Source organism: Dermochelys coriacea, chromosome 2 (assembly GCF_009764565.3).
Source record: "Dermochelys coriacea isolate rDerCor1 chromosome 2, rDerCor1.pri.v4, whole genome shotgun sequence".
NCBI lineage: Eukaryota > Metazoa > Chordata > Testudines > Dermochelyidae > Dermochelys > Dermochelys coriacea.
Window position 1 is genome coordinate 271,357,648 of NC_050069.1, and position 15,847 is coordinate 271,373,494.

General features: G+C 61.1%; 1 protein-coding gene across 4 annotated transcripts; it reads right to left on the minus strand.

Annotated features, from left to right (window-relative positions):
• Window positions 1-9,429: 9,429 nt before the first annotated feature.
• Window positions 9,430-14,689, minus strand: LOC119851652 (oocyte zinc finger protein XlCOF26-like). Of its 4 annotated transcripts, none has more exons than XM_038391837.2 (4): window positions 14,569-14,689; window positions 12,302-12,428; window positions 11,578-11,691; window positions 9,430-10,858 (listed from the first exon to the last, which is right to left on the minus strand). In XM_038391837.2, the coding sequence occupies exons 1-4, from the start codon at window positions 14,590-14,592 to the stop codon at window positions 9,861-9,863; spliced, it is 1,263 nt and encodes a 420-aa protein (XP_038247765.1). In that variant the 5' UTR covers window positions 14,593-14,689; the 3' UTR covers window positions 9,430-9,860. The 4 variants fall into 4 exon arrangements, with proteins under 4 accessions (XP_038247765.1, XP_038247767.1, XP_038247771.1 ...); XM_038391839.2 differs by lacking the exon at window positions 14,569-14,689 and adding an exon at window positions 13,261-14,545; XM_038391843.2 differs by lacking the exon at window positions 14,569-14,689 and having other exon boundaries at window positions 11,578-11,734; window positions 12,302-12,432.
• Window positions 14,690-15,847: the final 1,158 nt, after the last annotated feature.

The following is a 15,847-nucleotide window of genomic DNA, read 5'->3' on the forward strand; positions in this document are numbered from 1 at the left end:
AGTGTGACACGCACCAGGGCTGGCACCGGGCAGGGGCATGTTCGTGCATCCCCACGTCACACGACGGGGTCAGAACACGCCGACTCCAGCAGCAAGAGTTACAGCAAGTGCTGTCAGCCGCAGATAAATCACAACGCCAGCCCAACCCCCCCCCCAAGGAACAGATCCACTTCATAACATGCTCTTGGCCCCCCAGCCGGGTGGGATGAACCTCTAGTAACCATCACTAATAGGGGGCTTTCCCCTCTCCGCTACAGCATCCCTCCCACCATTTAAAGTGGCTAAAGTGGGGTGCAGTGCCACTCAGGTTTAGCCCGTCCACCCCTCCGGAGATGGAGGAACATCTTGGCCAAATCCGGCACTGCAACCCCCAGCACCAGGTTGCAACAACCCTCAGTTTGGGGGGGGGGCTCTCAGTCGGGGGGAAGAGGGAGTGTAGGGGGGCTAGAGCCAACTGTCCTTTAACGGGGGCGGGGGGGGGTCGAGCATTGAAGCGGGACAGTTGGAAGGTCTGCTCCGCGCCCACCAGCTGGCAACACGATCACACGCGCCACCCTCTGGAATTGTCGCAGGGTCACTTACGCCTGTTCAAGGATTTCTACTCTGTTGCCAGCACGAAAAACGTTTGTTAGGTCAGCCGGTGGCCCCCATAGGCGCAGCTGGGGAACTGCCACTCTGCAGTGTGTTCGAGGTGTTATAGTCCCGTTACACCCACATGCCCCTCTGCAAACCCCAGCCCCAGGCCTGGCCGGGTGCTGCCAGCCCCAGCTCTCCACTGCACCAGCTTCCCCCTTCAGCCTCAGTCCAGAGCAGGTACCACTTGTCCATGTAAACCTGGGGTGGGATGTAACAAGTGTCTCATCCCCCTGCAACACCTGGTCTTAGAGATCAGCTCTGTGGACAGCACCTGCATTTCTTAGCACAGCACCCAGCACAATGGGGCCTGACCTGACTAGCCCCCGGCCCAGCATGTGTACACGTGCCAGCAGAACATCCTCCCAAACGAAACGCTCCAAGGGCTCCTGCCCAATGAGGATGGGTCTGGCTGTGGGGCCGGCGAAGGGGCAGTGCAGCAGCCTGCCAGCGCCCCTGCCCCACAGCGTAACGTGCCACGCAGGGCCTTGAACAGCAGGTGCTGTACGGTGGGCACTTCAGCGCCAGGCCTGGGCGATGGCAGAGGAACACAGTGCGTGCGATTCAGGCGAACGGCGGGCTAGTACCAGCCCACGGGCACAGGCGGTCCCACTGGAGACAGCTGGTGCGTGTGGAATTCAGCCCATTCCCCAGGCCTCTCAGTCAGCCCACCTCCACCCCATGGAAACGCGCCTGGCGCTCCCTGGGAAGCCCATACCTGAGCACACGCCCTGGGCATGTCGGGGTCACTCAGAGCAAGCCCCCTGGTTCTGGGGTGAGGAACCCCAGGTCTCGCTCCCTCTGGTTTCACTTGTAGCTGACCATGGGATACTTACCCCAGTGACCCTGCAGGGGGTGCTAGACACGGCCCTCCCACTCGGCGTGCATGCCGGGGGCTGTCGGCCTTTGCGGAAGGGGGGTGGCCATGGCAGTGCTTTGCACAGCATCCGTTGTTATTGTAGGGACTATCGCAGGTCCCAGCAGCGTGATAGGTCTGTGGCTGTCCTGCCCTTTCTCGCCCCTGCCAGCTCTGTGTCTCGCCTCGACAGGAGCATGGATGCGCAGGGGGTCTGTTATTTAGACCAGGGGGTCCCAAACATTTTCCCCTGCGGCCCCCCGGTGCAGCTGCAATAGGCACTGCAGCTGACTATTAACGGGTCCGTTGGGGAGAGGGGCACCATGGGGCATGCATCGCCCCTCGCTCAGCAGGGACTTGGGCCAGCAAGAGAGCGAAGGGGCCAGGCAGGTGCCACAGCCAGCCCTCGCTGACCCCTTCCGCCAGGGTAGTCCACCGAGTGCCTTGAGCTCATCACCTGGCAGCCCTGCCTCAGTTGCCCACCCGGCACTCTGGTGCACCTCACAGGCACCCCCTGCCTGGGAATGAGGGACTGGCTCAGGGCAGGAGCGGAGGAAGCCCCCCTAAAAGGGGGGGAGCACCGGCACCCAAATCGTGGCCCTGCCCCTGCACCACCCCTCCCCCCTGAGGCCCCGCCTCCCATGCTGCCATTGCCCCTGAGGCCTCACCCCCGTGCCCCACCCTTGCGCAATCCATTCCCCACCCTGAGACCCTGCTCCCACTCCGCCTCTTCCCCCTAACACCCTGCCTCCCGCTCGCTCCTATCCGCCACCTCCCTCTCCCCCACTTGCCCTTATGGCCAGTAAAAAGTGATGCATCCATGGCCCCACCGTTCCGGCCCTCCTGGCTCATTGGCCACCAGTGCCGAGCAGTGGGAGGTGCTTGGGCCAGGCCTGGCCCTTACCTGTGATGATCCTGATCACAGCGTTGTCCAGGTGGTAACAGAGCAGCACCGCCGAGCCCCAGTTCCTGGGAGGGGGTTGGGGCCAATACTCCAGGGGGCTCAACAGCCACAGATCGCAGGGCACGGCGGCTGTGAGTGGGAATGGTCACGAACCCTCCAGCCACCCTGAGCACCACCACCTCTCAGGGCGGGCCCCTTCTCCTCGCCTGATGCCCAGCGGCTCTGCATCACCCTCTGCTACCCACCAGATTTGGGTTTGGAAGCCTGGTGGTCAGGAATAATTTAAACCACCTTAAAAATGTCTAAATCACAAGCGGGGGAAGTCGGAGCGGGGATGAGGCCGCAGCAGGAGAAGGCAGCATTTATAACCTTTGAACCAACTCCTCCCATCCTAGGGTGTGAAGCCGCTGAAAAAGGTGTGAGGTGCACAACTGCCCCGCAAAAGGAGTGTGATTTGCACTAAGCAGCGGCCAGTCATTGATTGAGATTAAAGCCAGAAGAGACCATTAGCTTATCCCGTCCGACCACCTGTCCAGCCCAGGCCAGGGTCACCTGTACGGAGCCCAGTAACGTGTGTTGGCTAAGGCACCTCCCAGACGGGCAGCCATGAGTCGGAGAATCCCCCACATCCCTTGGCAGTGTGCACCGATGGATCCTCGCCCTCCCTGGGCGCAATGCGTGCCTCGTTTCTCAGTTGAATTTGGTTTCAGTGAAGATAAGTGGCCTCTGGGGACCCGCACTGCAGCTGGGCACATGCAAGAGAAAGTCAAGGTGGCAACAGGAGCTCAAGCCTGCCAGCAGGCTCTCCCCAGCGGGTCCAGAGCTGCTCCAAAGCAGCTTTAAGTTATGTAGCAAGGAGTGAGTGTGGGAGCATCGTGCTGCACCAAAGGCTCCGCCTAGCGCACGCTGCATCCCGTCCAGAGCCCTCCGCTTCCTGTTGGCAACAGCAAGTACCACACGCCTGGCCAGTTTCAGGCCGACCTTTACCCCCAGCCTCAGCGGCGTTGGCTCTGCATCCACACGGCCTCTGACGGAGCCGGGCATGGCGGATGCACATGTGGCCCTGCATGCACTGGGCCCTTAGTAGGCCATTGCCCATGTCCCTGTGGTTAGGGGTTGATAGGTGTTTGGCTGCGTGCGGGTGTCCCCTCTGTGTACCACCCCAGCCCTGCGCAGGCAGCTGGCAAACTGCCCAACGACCACATCCCGGCTATACAGGCCAGTATTGTGGCATTTTGTTTCAGTCATATTACTGCCATGGCCATTATGTGCAAGATTCTTCAGTTTTTACTTTTGTGGCTTTTTTGGGATGTGTTTGCATAAGTACTCGGTGACTTCTTAGCAATGTGTGTTTCTGCAATATCCGCCCTGTTCTTGCCAGACTCTGTGAGTGGGGCCTGCCTCAGACCAGACCTGTGGTACAAGGGCTTAGGTCTCAGGCTCTCGTCCTACTATGGCCACGTACCACTGTGTTGCCCAAGTCTTATTAGTCGCTGGCGCTTCAGGGCTAGTCAGGCTGCAAGGTGCTACACAGTGTGACGGGGCAGCAGAGTAAGCCCCAGTGTTTTTCAGTCTGCTTCCAGAATGATTTTATAAAGCTCCACCATTTACCAGGGACAACCATCCCAGGAGAATTGTGTTACACGTGGACTCTGCCGGGCGGGAGCAAGCCTGGGCCACTGATTGTGGCAAGAAGAGCGGCCAGTGGTTTATGAAACCCAGGACGCTGAAGCCAGCTCAAGGCTCAGCTCTCTCCTCCCTTCTGAGGTTTTCATGCTGACTGGGACCGTTGCTATTTGAAAGCTGATGAATAATTTCCCAACGTATCTAACTACAGAGACCTCCCTGAGCTCTGTAACCCGCGAGTGGGAACGGATCACAACCAGCCCCTCTAGAGAACAGGAAATCACTAGCTTAGCGCTAGTCTCTGGAGGGTTACGTGCCAACTGATTTACACCTGGCCAGCCACCCAGCAGAACTAGCTGTTTCCTTAGCCATCAGTGGTGGAAGAAGAACTGACAGTTGAGAAATGGATCATCAGACTACTGGTCCACAGCATGGGACCCTCCTGGGGCCATGAACGTTTCCACTTGGCAGTTGGCTCTGACGGTGCTGGCCTGGCAAGCCCTGTATGGCAAGAGAACACAGCTTCAAGTACGGAAACACAGCAGTGAGCTCATCCCCCGGCCAGCTGCTCTGCCCATATCACGCCCTCGCTGCGTCTCTCCACTGGAATCACTGAATTCCAACGGGCAATAAGATGCAAACGTTTAATAGCCAGGGCAGCTAGCCATTGCCCCAGTATGGGTAGGGGTGTGCTGGAGTCCCCATCGCTTGGAGCCTCTCAGTAGAGACTTATTAGGCTTTGTCTACACTGCCAATTGAACCTTAACAGGTGCTTTAAAATGTTCCCCCCGCTTGGCAAGTGGCAGTGTGACCAGCTCGTTGTCAGCAGGAGCACTCTCCTGTGGCCAACATGAACCCTGCTCATAGGGGGTGGAAGTATTGCCAACAAACAGCGTTTACACTTCCTGGCCATGTCACTAAACGCTGTGTAGTGTAGACAAAGCCTGACTCGCTTTCTAACCACTAGCTCAACCCCAAGTTGCTGGCCTCAATGCACAGGTATTGCTGGGTGAGGTTCCGGGGCCTGTGCTATGCAGGTCCGACGACCATTCATAATGGTCCTTTCAGGCCCTGAAATCAGACGCAAGCTGCCTGGCAGGCCCTCTGCAGCCTTCCCCTCCCTGCTGATCTGCTCTGGGCTCAGCCTGCTGCCTCCTGCTCCTCCCCCATCCTGCAATGTAGGATCCTGCACAGCCACAAACACACGGCAGACGTCTGAGCCGGACGCGAAGGGCGGCGTGCGTCTGAAATTCCCTGCGCGAATCCGGGCCCGTCTCACCGTTGCGTTGATGCCAGGGGGGTTTTGCACTGACTAGTAGCACTTGCGTTCTGGCCAGGGATGGAGATCTGGTTTTCTGGCTCTTACCAAGTCTCTGCTGTGAGCCCTGCGGCGTGCAGAGATGACCTCGCTCTAACACCCCCCGAGTGGCTCTATGTTACCCTGGGGAGAGGGGTCCCCAGGGGACACGGCTCAGCAGCCAGGCGTCCTTACAACTCTTTCTCTCTCGCTGTAACCTGCTGGGTCCTCAGAAGGGCAGCATTAGAAAGGCGCCTATGGCCAGGCGCTGGCTCCGCTTCCCAGGGAATCTGAGAGGCCCCGAGATTCCTGTGGCCCAAGGGGGCCTGTCCTGCCTAAGAGCGACAGGGCTGGGGAGCAGCCAGCTCCGCGCAGAGGGAATCCAGCCACGCCCGGGGGCGGCAGGGCAGCTGGCCTCTCAGCAGCGAGACGCAGTCAGCCCCGCACCCGGCCCAGGCTCCTCAGTGAGCCACAGAGAGGAGTCGGACCAGCAGCAGGTGTCAGTAGGGTGACCAGACGTCCCGATTTTAAAGGGACAGTCCCGTATTTAAGCCCCCCTGCAGGAGTCCCGACTTTTTCTTAAAAACAGGCAAATTGTCCCGTATTTTCTGTCTCCCCCGCATCAGTACCGGCAGGTCCTGCTGCTGGCCGGGTCCCTGCTCGCCAGCTGCCACCCACCAGCAGTGAGTGGGGAGTCCCGTGGCCGACAATGGGGGTGGGTGTGCCAGGCTGGTGGCGGGGCCAAGCTGCAGTGTGAGGGGCCGGCCGCTCCCCCTTCCCGCCCCCCCGCTGCATGCCAGCTCTCGGCCAGCAGGACCCCGCCCCGGCCCGTTTCCAGCCAGCGCTGGCTGTGAGCTACGGTGCCTGGTGAGCGTGGGCAGGCGCCAGGCAGCAGCCAGTTACGTGTCACCTCTGCTGCCCACACATCAGCCCTTTACGTGCTCCCCCCTCACTGTCCTCTCCCTGCTTTGCCCCTTCACACACATCCCCAGTCCCAGTGCTCCTCCATATCCCACCCCCCACCCCGGCAGGGCATGTCCCATTTCCAGCCCTGTGTGGAGAGCTCAGCTCATTGCAACCTGGCCGGCAGGCTCCTTCCTTCTCGCACTGCCAAAAGGCTGCTGCTGGCCCCATTCTGGTGTGAACCCTGGCAGAAATGGGAGGGGGAAGGGGCATGTGACCCTGTGTGTTGTCCCCCCCACACACACCCACATACACACCTTGCCTTGGGAAGATATGGTGCCAGGAACCAGGACAGGCGGGCAGGCATGGAGGGCAGAGAGCACCAGGCAGGGGTGGTCAGGTTGGTTGGTCACACATCTCTCCTGCACCCCGTGAGAGAGGTGTACGGGAGCGTATGTGTCACCTCTCCCTCTGTGTGTGTGTGTGTGTGTGTGTGTGTGTGAGGTGGAGTGGGGTGGGGGGGTAGCACCCCTCCCATGTGAACCCTAAAGTCTTAAAGAGAATAAGGTAAATTTTAAAAGGGTCTCAGTCAACTTGATGTTAATGTGAATGTTTGTCCTGCATAGTTCTGATCGATTGCCATTGAACTCGCTTGAATACGAGTAATTTTACTGGGTGTCCCGTATTCAGCAGAGGGAAGCATGGTCACCCTAGGGTCGGGGGCTCTCCAGAAGGGAGTTCTAGCACCCGGAGAGGGTTGCCGTTAACCTGCGAAGGAGAGGGGCCAATTCCTAATGAATTAAATATCCCCAGGGGAATAAGAGGCCTGACCTACAAGAGCAGGTGGAAGGAGCTGCTGAGTGAGTTTCCCAGGAAAATTCATCACTGATGGTTTGACTTGAGCTCTTGAAACGAAGAATCTGTGATTAAACCGCACAGAGGCAGTTAGGGCTTGAAACCAATAATCCAATGTCACCTGTACAGCACCTGATCCCAACTCACAACATCTTTATTCTTTACCCTGAGCTCACCCAGTAACAGGAAATAGCTACTGTGCCAACACTGGGCCCGTAGAGACGTACCCCCTGCCACCAGCCCAGCAGGCTCAGCTCTAGCCAGGACACCGGGCCAGAGCCCCTGCAGTTGTTATAATGCAGTATCTGGGTTACTGCAGGTCCCACAGCCTGCAAGGCATCACCTACATGGACAGGGAGATGCAGGCCCAGCTCCAAGGAGTGGACAGTTCAGGGCGTCATGTAAACATACAAAGGGTGGGGAACTGAATAAATACACATCGACTATACCCAACTGCCCCTGCCCCCTCACCACTGTTAGCTGGCCAAGATCCTGGAGGCATGACCCGGCCTGGAGGAGGGACATGCGGGGGGGAGGGGGAAAGGAGGGAGTGGCCTCAGAGATCAGTCCTGGGAGGGGGTCGCAGTCGTGTAGGAGGCCAAGGTGAGAATGGCAGAGAAGCAGACAAGTAGGCAGTCAAAGCTGGCATCATCGGTGGGGCAGAAGGGGCAGGGGATGACATCAAAACAGCCATGCCGGGTCAGACCAATGGTCCATCTAGCCCAGGATCCTGTCTTCCAACAGTGGCCAATGCCAGGTGCTTCAGAGGGAATAAACAGAACAGAGCAGTTTATTAGTGATCCATCCCTTGGCGTCCACTCCCAACTGCTGGCAGATGGAGGTTTAGGGACACTCGGAGCATGGTGTTGCATCCCTGACCATCTTGGCTAATAGCCATTGATGGACCCATCCTCCAGGAACTGGTCTAGTTCTTTTTGAACCGTTATAGTCTTGGCGTTTACAACATCCCCTGGCAAGGAGTTCCACAGCTTGACTGTGCATTGTGGGAAGTACCTCCTTAGGCTGACATGACGAGACCAGAGTGGAGAAGCTGGGGGAGAGTTTGCAGATAGCATTCTGCGGAGAGCCCCAAGCACGGAATAACTCTCTATTTTCAGCAGGACCTGCAAATCCCCAGGTAATGGTCTGTCTGCAGCCAGATTTACACGAGGTCCCCAAGACGTTCTGTCCGTTGAAAGAAACAGGAATTTGTGTCCCCAGCACCATGGAGGTCACCTAGATTCAGTTCTCACAGTGCTGCTGCTCAGCAGAAATGGCATCCTGCCAGGAATGGGTTCCCCGCAGAATGGGAATTGCCCTAGCAATTTCAGCCTGACTTGCAGTGCTGGTCCCCATCGCTGGGCCGTCTCCGGGGGGGATTCTGGAAGGCAGATGGCCGCTTCTGCTCCACAGGGCCTCAGGAAAGCTCTGCACATTCGGGGGGCACACAGCCAGGACACTCTCAATGCTGTGCAGTTTCTCCCTGGAGGAGGGTGGGCACTAGGAACATGGGTCACCTCGCTGCACTACTGCAGCCTGGCCTGGAGGGATTATATCTGCCCTGAACTCTGCACAGAGTTCACCGTCTCCTCCCCCACCAGCGGGGAACCCTCCCCACACCCCCCTCTGCTGCGACTGGGGGCAGCCCTGAACAGCTCTGGAGCTGTGGAGCATTTCCAAAATCCCGGCGCAGTTATAATGTGAGTGGACCCGGGTACAGGGCACCCCTTCGATGCTGTGGTGAAACCACCAGGGCAGGTGTCCCGCACAGTGCAGCCAGCGCACTTTGAAATGCCCCACAGGACCGTTTCTATGGGGAGAACAGTCACATTGGGAACAGCAGCTAGAGGAGCCTCACGCTCAACCGTGGGAACTTCTACAGCCCGGGCTATGCCGGGGGCCAACCAGACAATCCATCCATTTATCTGGCTACCATCACCATGGTATCTGGGCGTCTCACAAGCATTACTGTATTTATCCCCACTCCACCCCCCATGGGCAGGACAGGCTGATATCCCCATTGTACAGCTGGGGCAGCGAGGTCCTGAGTAGCTAAGAGACATGCCCAAGGCCACACAGAAATCTGTAGCAGAGCAGGGACATGAACCCAAGGCTTCAGCTAGTGCCCTGACCTCTCTCAGAAACTGCCCAATGGTCCTTCTGAGGGGGCTGCAGGAGCCCCCAGCATGAGAGTCTCTGCCCTGGGTGAAGCAGGAGGCCAGACCGGATGGTCAGAACAATCTCTTCTGGCCTTCGCTGCTATGACTCTCTAAGACCGTCACCACCTACAGGTGGGTTAGGTAACTGTGGGGGGGCTCAGGACGCACATTGGTGGGCCGGGGGACTGCCATTTGAGGAGGGGAATGTAGCTCTCAGGGCAGCCAGGCCCAGGGCAAGTCTGATGCCTTACAGAGGACACACGGCAGTATATTGATGACCAGTGAAATTCCCCCCGGGGAGAAGGCTGGCTGGCAAGGCCTCGGCACCGCTCGAGTCCCGCATGTGCGCCAGCCCTCAGCCCTGGGGTGAATTTCACCCCCTATCCTGAGCAATGGCAGAACCCCCCCAGAGTGACCTAAGCAGGCCTCTGCAAGACAGCAGAGCTTCCCCTCAAAGGCTGGGGTCTTGCTCCATAGCCCAGGGGACCCCCAGGCTGAGGCAACACCTAGGCCTTGCCCCAGCCCTCTGCCCGGGGGCGAGTTTCGGCCCCCGGTCCTTAGCAACACCAGAGCCCCCGCGGCCTGCCAGGCCCAGCTGCAGCCTCCAGGAGACAGAGCGGCAGGGGGCTACTGCTCGTCCCCGTGGGCCCTCTGATGGAGCAGCAGCTTGGTCTTGAAGCGGAAGCTCCTCCCGCACTGGGCGCAGGCGTACGGCTTGAACCGCCGGTGCAGCTTCCTGTGGGCCATGAGGTTGGCCTTGTTGCAGAAGCTGCGGTCGCACTCGGGGCAGGCGTAGGGCCGCTCCCCGGTGTGCACCCGCTGGTGCATGAGGAGGTTCCCGTTGCGCCTGAAGCTTCGGCCGCAGTCGGCGCACTTGTGGGAGCGCTCCTGCGGGTGGCTCCGCTGGTGGATCATCAGGCTCTCCTTCCAGCTGAAGCTGCGGTCACAGCGGGCGCACACGAAGGGCCTCTCCTCGCGGTGCGCTGCCTCGTGCTGGGCCAGGCTGGCCGGGCCGCCGAAGCTCTGCCCGCACTCGGGGCAGCGGTGGGGCGTGTCCCCGACGTGCTCCTTCCTGTGGGCCAGCAGGTTCCTCTTGCGGCGGAAGCTCTCCCCGCACAGGCTGCAGGTGTGGCCGCCCTCGCCCGCGTGCCCCGCCCGGTGCCGCAGCAGGTCGCCCTTGAGGCAGAAGCCTTTCCCGCACTCGGTGCAAGCGTGCCGGCTCTTCCCCCGCCGTTTCTTGTGGGTCAGGAGGCTGCGGCGGTGGCGGAAGCTCTTCCCGCAGGCCCGGCACTCATGGGGCCCGGCACCCGGGTGTAGGCGCTGGTGGGCACTCAATGAGGCCTCGTCATCAAAGCTCTTCCCGCACTCGCAGCAGATGAGGGGGCCCTCACTCGCCGGGTGGATCATGGCCAACGGGCCGCCCAGGAATGTGCCGTCCCTTCCCTCCCACTCCGGGGATTGCTGGGGGGCGACTCCCGCCAGGTTCCTCGGCTTCACTTCGCACCACAGGGCAGGATATTCCAGCACAAACCCCTCGGCTCCCCCGGCCAGCGATGTGTGTGCCACCCACTGGTCGTTGTAGCCTTCCACCAACAGCTCCTCCTTGACACGCCTGCCCCAGCCAGCTGTTGGACAGACCAAGCCAAGCAGTTACACGCTGGGAAGGGGCTGGGGAAGGCCAGACGCTCCACTCATGCCAAAGAGCCACACGCCTTTGCCAATTCCCATCAGCCTCGGGCCCACACGGCGCCTAGAGCCACACCTCTGCCCCCGCGGCACGCTGTGGAGGGAGTCTGGGAGGGGCTGGGCTGTAGAGACACAGCGTCTCTGCTGGTGCCTGCTGTGCAGGAAATGCGGGCAGAGATCCTGGGCACGGGCTGTCGTGTGTGTGCTAGGTTACGGCGCACTCCCCTTCGGGAATACGACCTGGACTGGCACGCAGGGCGGGGGTAACAAATGGTAGATCGATGAGCTCCCTCACCATGTGCCCTATCTCCCTGCAGGAACTGCCTTGCTGCGGATCTCATTGCAGAGCAAGGAACCCAGGGAGATCAGGGGCCAGAGGCTGGGACCCACCTTAGCAGCACAGTGCAGGCAGACAGCCGTCCTGAGGAGCAGAGAGCTGGCACAGGCAGTTCTACCCCCAAGCCCTGTCTTAGCCCTAGCAGAGGGGCCATGCCCAGGCCACTGCTGCATGAATATCTCTTGGGGATACTGATCGGCCAGCGCAGGCCTGAGTCCCCCTCTGCTCATCTCCCCCTGGGACAGTGACTGAACGTTGCACAAAGTTTCTGCTCTTTTGTCTCTGAGCAGTTTGCAGGGAAGGGGAATCGGTGCCACTCACCTGTGCTGGGGGCATCCAGGATTCCTTGGTCCCTCTCCCTCTGGGGAGCTGCATCGTGTGGCTCTTCCCCTCGCTCCATTTTACAGATCATTTCCGGTTTGGGGCCTGCAGAACCTGGGCACGGGGAGAGACCCACAGTCTGGGTTTCCTGTGTCCGCTGCAGGAAGTGATTTGCAAACGCGTCGGATGTGAGTGGGAGATGCTGTCACAGGAGCTCTTTGTTCCGACTGCAAACCTCTTGGGTCAGGGACACACGGGGGGCTACTGCCTGGGGTAGGCCCAGCTCCCACAGGGCTGTGTCCATACATAACAGCAGTGTGTGAACTGGCACCGCCCCTGCGAGGTGCAGCCCACCGGTACCTGGAGCAGGTTGGAATTCCTCATCCCCGCTGGGAGAGGCAGCTGCCAAGGGATGGGCAGGTACCTGCAGCCCCTGGGCCCCATGGAGGGGACATGCTCCCAGGTGGAGCGGTTCAGCCAGTTTCCCAGGCTCTTCTGAAGAGACATTTGGATGCCCTGCAGGATTTCAATGTTCCCTTGGAAAGGGCTAGCGTGGGACTGGGCCGTGTCTGGACCATGCACAGAGCTCACTCGCAGCCCGAGAGGCGCGTGCTCCGGCTGGCTACGGTGGGCTAGAGGGTCTCCCTCAGGGTGGATTTCATCCCACTCCCACTCTGGCACCGGCCAGGGCCTTTCACAGACTCTAACAGGGCCTGAGTCTCACCCAGTGAGGCGATGAGCTCGTAATTCTCCATCATCACCTCCTGGTACAACTCCTGCTGCCATTCAGCTAATGCTGCCCACTCTTCCAGGGAGAAATAGACCGCCACGTCCTCGAACGACACCAGGGCCTGAAACACAAGAAGGGTCCTCATTCAGGACCTACTGATTCAGTGGCATCTTTATCCAACTTCCTCATGGTCACATCCTCCAAGCTGCCCCACTCACCGCCCAGCCTAGGGCCCCACGGCCGGTTGAGTCACCTCCCTTTACCTTTCCCGAGACAGGTTTTGTCTCTGATCTTCTGCTGATCAGCCCCACATGGCTTCAAGCCTGGGGTTGTCCTGAGCTTGTCCTATGAGGGGTGGGGCGACTGCTCAAGAAGGCTGGTGTGGTAGGCACAGTGGTGGGCTGGCGCTCAAGGGACCTGAGGCAGTTCCTGGTTCTGCCACAGACTCCCTGTGTGACCCTGGGTACATCACTTAGTATCTCCAGTGGCCAAATGGGAGGTTAACACTTACCTCCTCCCTACCTTCATCTGTGTTATTTAGATTTGCCTGTAAGCACCATGGGGCAGGGGCTGTCTCTGACTCTGGGTATATCCAGAGCCCACCACAATGGGACCCTGATCTAGGGTCATTAGGGTGTCACCATAATACTGCCAACTACCGCATCCAGCCCTGGTCTGTGCCAGGCTGAGAGTAGCCCCTGATCTACCCAGCTAGCACTCAGACCCGCCCGGCTGGCACTCAGACCTGCCCGGCCGGTGTCTCGCTGAGAACATGGGGCTACAGAGGAGGGAGAGATCCCAGGGGAGCGAGTTTGCAGCAGGCTCGCTTAGGCTAAACTTAAAGGTGATCTGCAAAGCCGAAAACATTGGACTTCTGCCCTCTCTCATGATGCATAAAGGCCAGAGAGACCAGACCAGAACAGGACTGTGGTGGGGGTCTGCTTGTTTTTTACCTTACAGCTACATCAGGAATATCAAGTCTCCTCTTCCCTGATCTCTGGGGGGACTGAGAAACGTGGCATGAGCTTTCTCAGCCTTTCCTGGAAGGGCAGGTGGTGATGAGCCAAACTTTAGCTCAGAGAGCTTTTCTCTCAAGTCTTCCTTGGACATTGGAGTTAAACAGGTGCCGCCACCACAAACAAACAGACAGACTCCATCGCATTTTAAACAGTCACTTGCCCGCTTCGTTAGCCAGGCTTCACTTGCAGGGCACCTCTAGTGCCCAGTCTAGCAGGTCTGTCTGGTTACTTACACTACGCTCACCCCACATGGACAGTCATTCAGGTCAGCCAGAGGTCCCAGGGAGACCAGCCCCTCGTTCCAATAGAAAAACAAGCAGAACGGTAACGTCCAAACCTCCTTTGTGCATCATAAAGACGCAGAGGCCACAACAAATGGGGTTTAAGAGCATTCGCAGGTCCCCGGGAAGAGGCAGAGCCCCAAGAACTCAGGGCGTTTCGAGCTCGGCCCGTGGGATCCCCGCGTTAGCCGTGACGAGTCGTGCAGCACAATGGGCCGAGCTTTCCGCGATGCACAATCCGAACCGACCGTGGCCGCCACGTCCAAGGGGTCCCGGGAGCAGGGCTGGATGTCAGAGAGCTTCCCGACCCTGGAGGCCCCATGGCGGGGGGAGGCGAGGGGGACTCCAGCAGCTGGGCACCCAAAGGCCCGGTCTACCCTTAAAAGGCAGGTTGACATGACTACCTCTGTTGGGGGCGAAAAGGCCACCACACCCCCTGCGCGCCCCAGCTGTGCCACCAGCCCGCGTCCCGGGGGGATGGAAGAATGTGTCCGTCGCCGGAGCTGGGCCGGTTCCTGCCCTGAGGGACCGTCCCCTTCTGCTGCTGTAGCCCAGGGCTGGGGCTATGCTGGGGGGCTCCGTGTCTGCCGCACCGTTTCCTGCCCCTCCAGCAGCTCCGGGGCCCGGCCCAGCCTGCAGGAGGGGCGATTTCCGGGAGTCCCGCTGAGCTCACCCGCCAGAGGCTCAGGGATGCGGCTCCCGGGCACTGGAAAAGGATGCTGGGGGCAGCCCAATGCACAGGGCAGGAGCCTGGCCCTGGCCCTGGCCCTGGCCCCTGCGGGCACCGGCTGTGCCGGGCCGCCGGGATGTTTCCAGGGGATGCACCGGAGCTCAGCCTAGATCATCGAACGGTCCCTGGCCGCTGGGGCTGGCCCCGCAGCCGGGCGGGGAGGGGAAGGTGCCGCCGGGGAACCCCCGCCTGCAGGCGCCCCGAGCCCACCGGCGCCGGCGCCGCCCCTACCTGAGCAGCGCTCCCGGCGGCCATGCCCCCTGCGCGGCCCGGGGCTCTGCGCGCCGCTCGGCTGGGCTCGCCGGGGCCTCCCGCTGCGCTTCCTCCGCCGGGCCGGGGCCGGGGCCGGGGCCGGAAGGAGGCGGGCGGGGACGGGGGAGGAGCCGCTCACAGGGCCCGGCCCCGCGCTGGGAAGGAGCAGCCCGGGACCGGCCCGGGGCTTGCTGGCGACGAGCCGGTTCCCTCCACCCGGCCCGAGGCTGCAGCGGGGCTCGGCTCTGCCCAGGCCCGGTCCGGGGTCCCCAAACTCGGCCTTGGCCGGGGACCTCGGGCACCGAACCTGCTGCGGGTGCAAAGATCCCGGGGTCCCCCCCCTCAGCCGGCCCGGCCCCACGGGATCCCCTCCCTTTGCCAGCCCAGCCCCGCGGGGCTTCCTGGAACAAACCCCAGCTCCCCTCCCTTACCCAGGCCGAACCCCGAAGTGCTCCCTGGCTCCCCGCTCCCTTAGCCCGGCCGGCCCTGCAGGGCTCGCTGGTGACAGGCCCCGGGATCCCGTCCCTTAGCTGGCCCGGCCCCACGGGGCTCCCTGGAACAGACCCCAGCTTCCCTTAGCCGGTCCAGCCCCGCAGGGCACCCCGGGATCCCCTCCCTTAGCCAGCTCAGACCCGCAGGACTCCCCAGGACAGACGCCAGCACCGCAGGGCTCCTTGGAAGAGACTTTGGCTCCCCCTCCCTTCGCCGGGCCGGCCCTGCAGGGCTCTCTGGGTCCCCTCCCTTAGCCAGCCCAGCCCCACGGGGTTCCCTGGAACAGACCCCAGCTCCCCCTCCCTTAGCCAGTCCAGCCCCGCAGGGCTCCCTGGGATCCCCTCCCTTAGCCAACCCGGCCCCGCAGGCCTTGCCGGTGACAGACACCAGCTCCCCTCCTTTAGCTGGGCTGTCCCTGCAGCGCTCCCCAGGACAGACCCCGGCCCCACAGGGCTCACCAGTGACAGACCCTGGCTCCCCTCCCTTAGCCAGCCCGGCCCCACAGGGCTCACTGGTGACAGGCCCCAGGATCCCCTCCCTTAGCCAGCCCAGCCCCATGGGGCTCCCTGGAACAGACCCAGCTCCCCCTCCCTTAGCTGGTCCAGCCCTGCAGGGCACCCTAGGATCCCCTCCCTTAGCCAGCCCAGACCCGCAGGACTCCCCAGGACAGACCCCAGCCCCACAGGGCTCCCCAGTGACAGACCCCAGCTCCCCTCTCTTAGCCAGCCTGGCTCCACAGGGCTCCCCGGGGCCTCCTCCCTTAGCT

Excerpts from the sequence above, each read along its gene's own strand:
- LOC119851652 (XM_038391837.2), bottom strand. The coding sequence starts at position 14,592 with ATGGCCGCCGGGAGCGCTGCTCAG. Across the intron at positions 11,692-12,301 it reads CGAGCTCATCGCCTCACTGG|GTTCTGCAGGCCCCAAACCG; the intron begins GTGAGACTCAGG and ends CCCCGTGCCCAG. Across the intron at positions 10,859-11,577 it reads CCTGGATGCCCCCAGCACAG|CTGGCTGGGGCAGGCGTGTC; the intron begins GTGAGTGGCACC and ends TCTGTCCAACAG.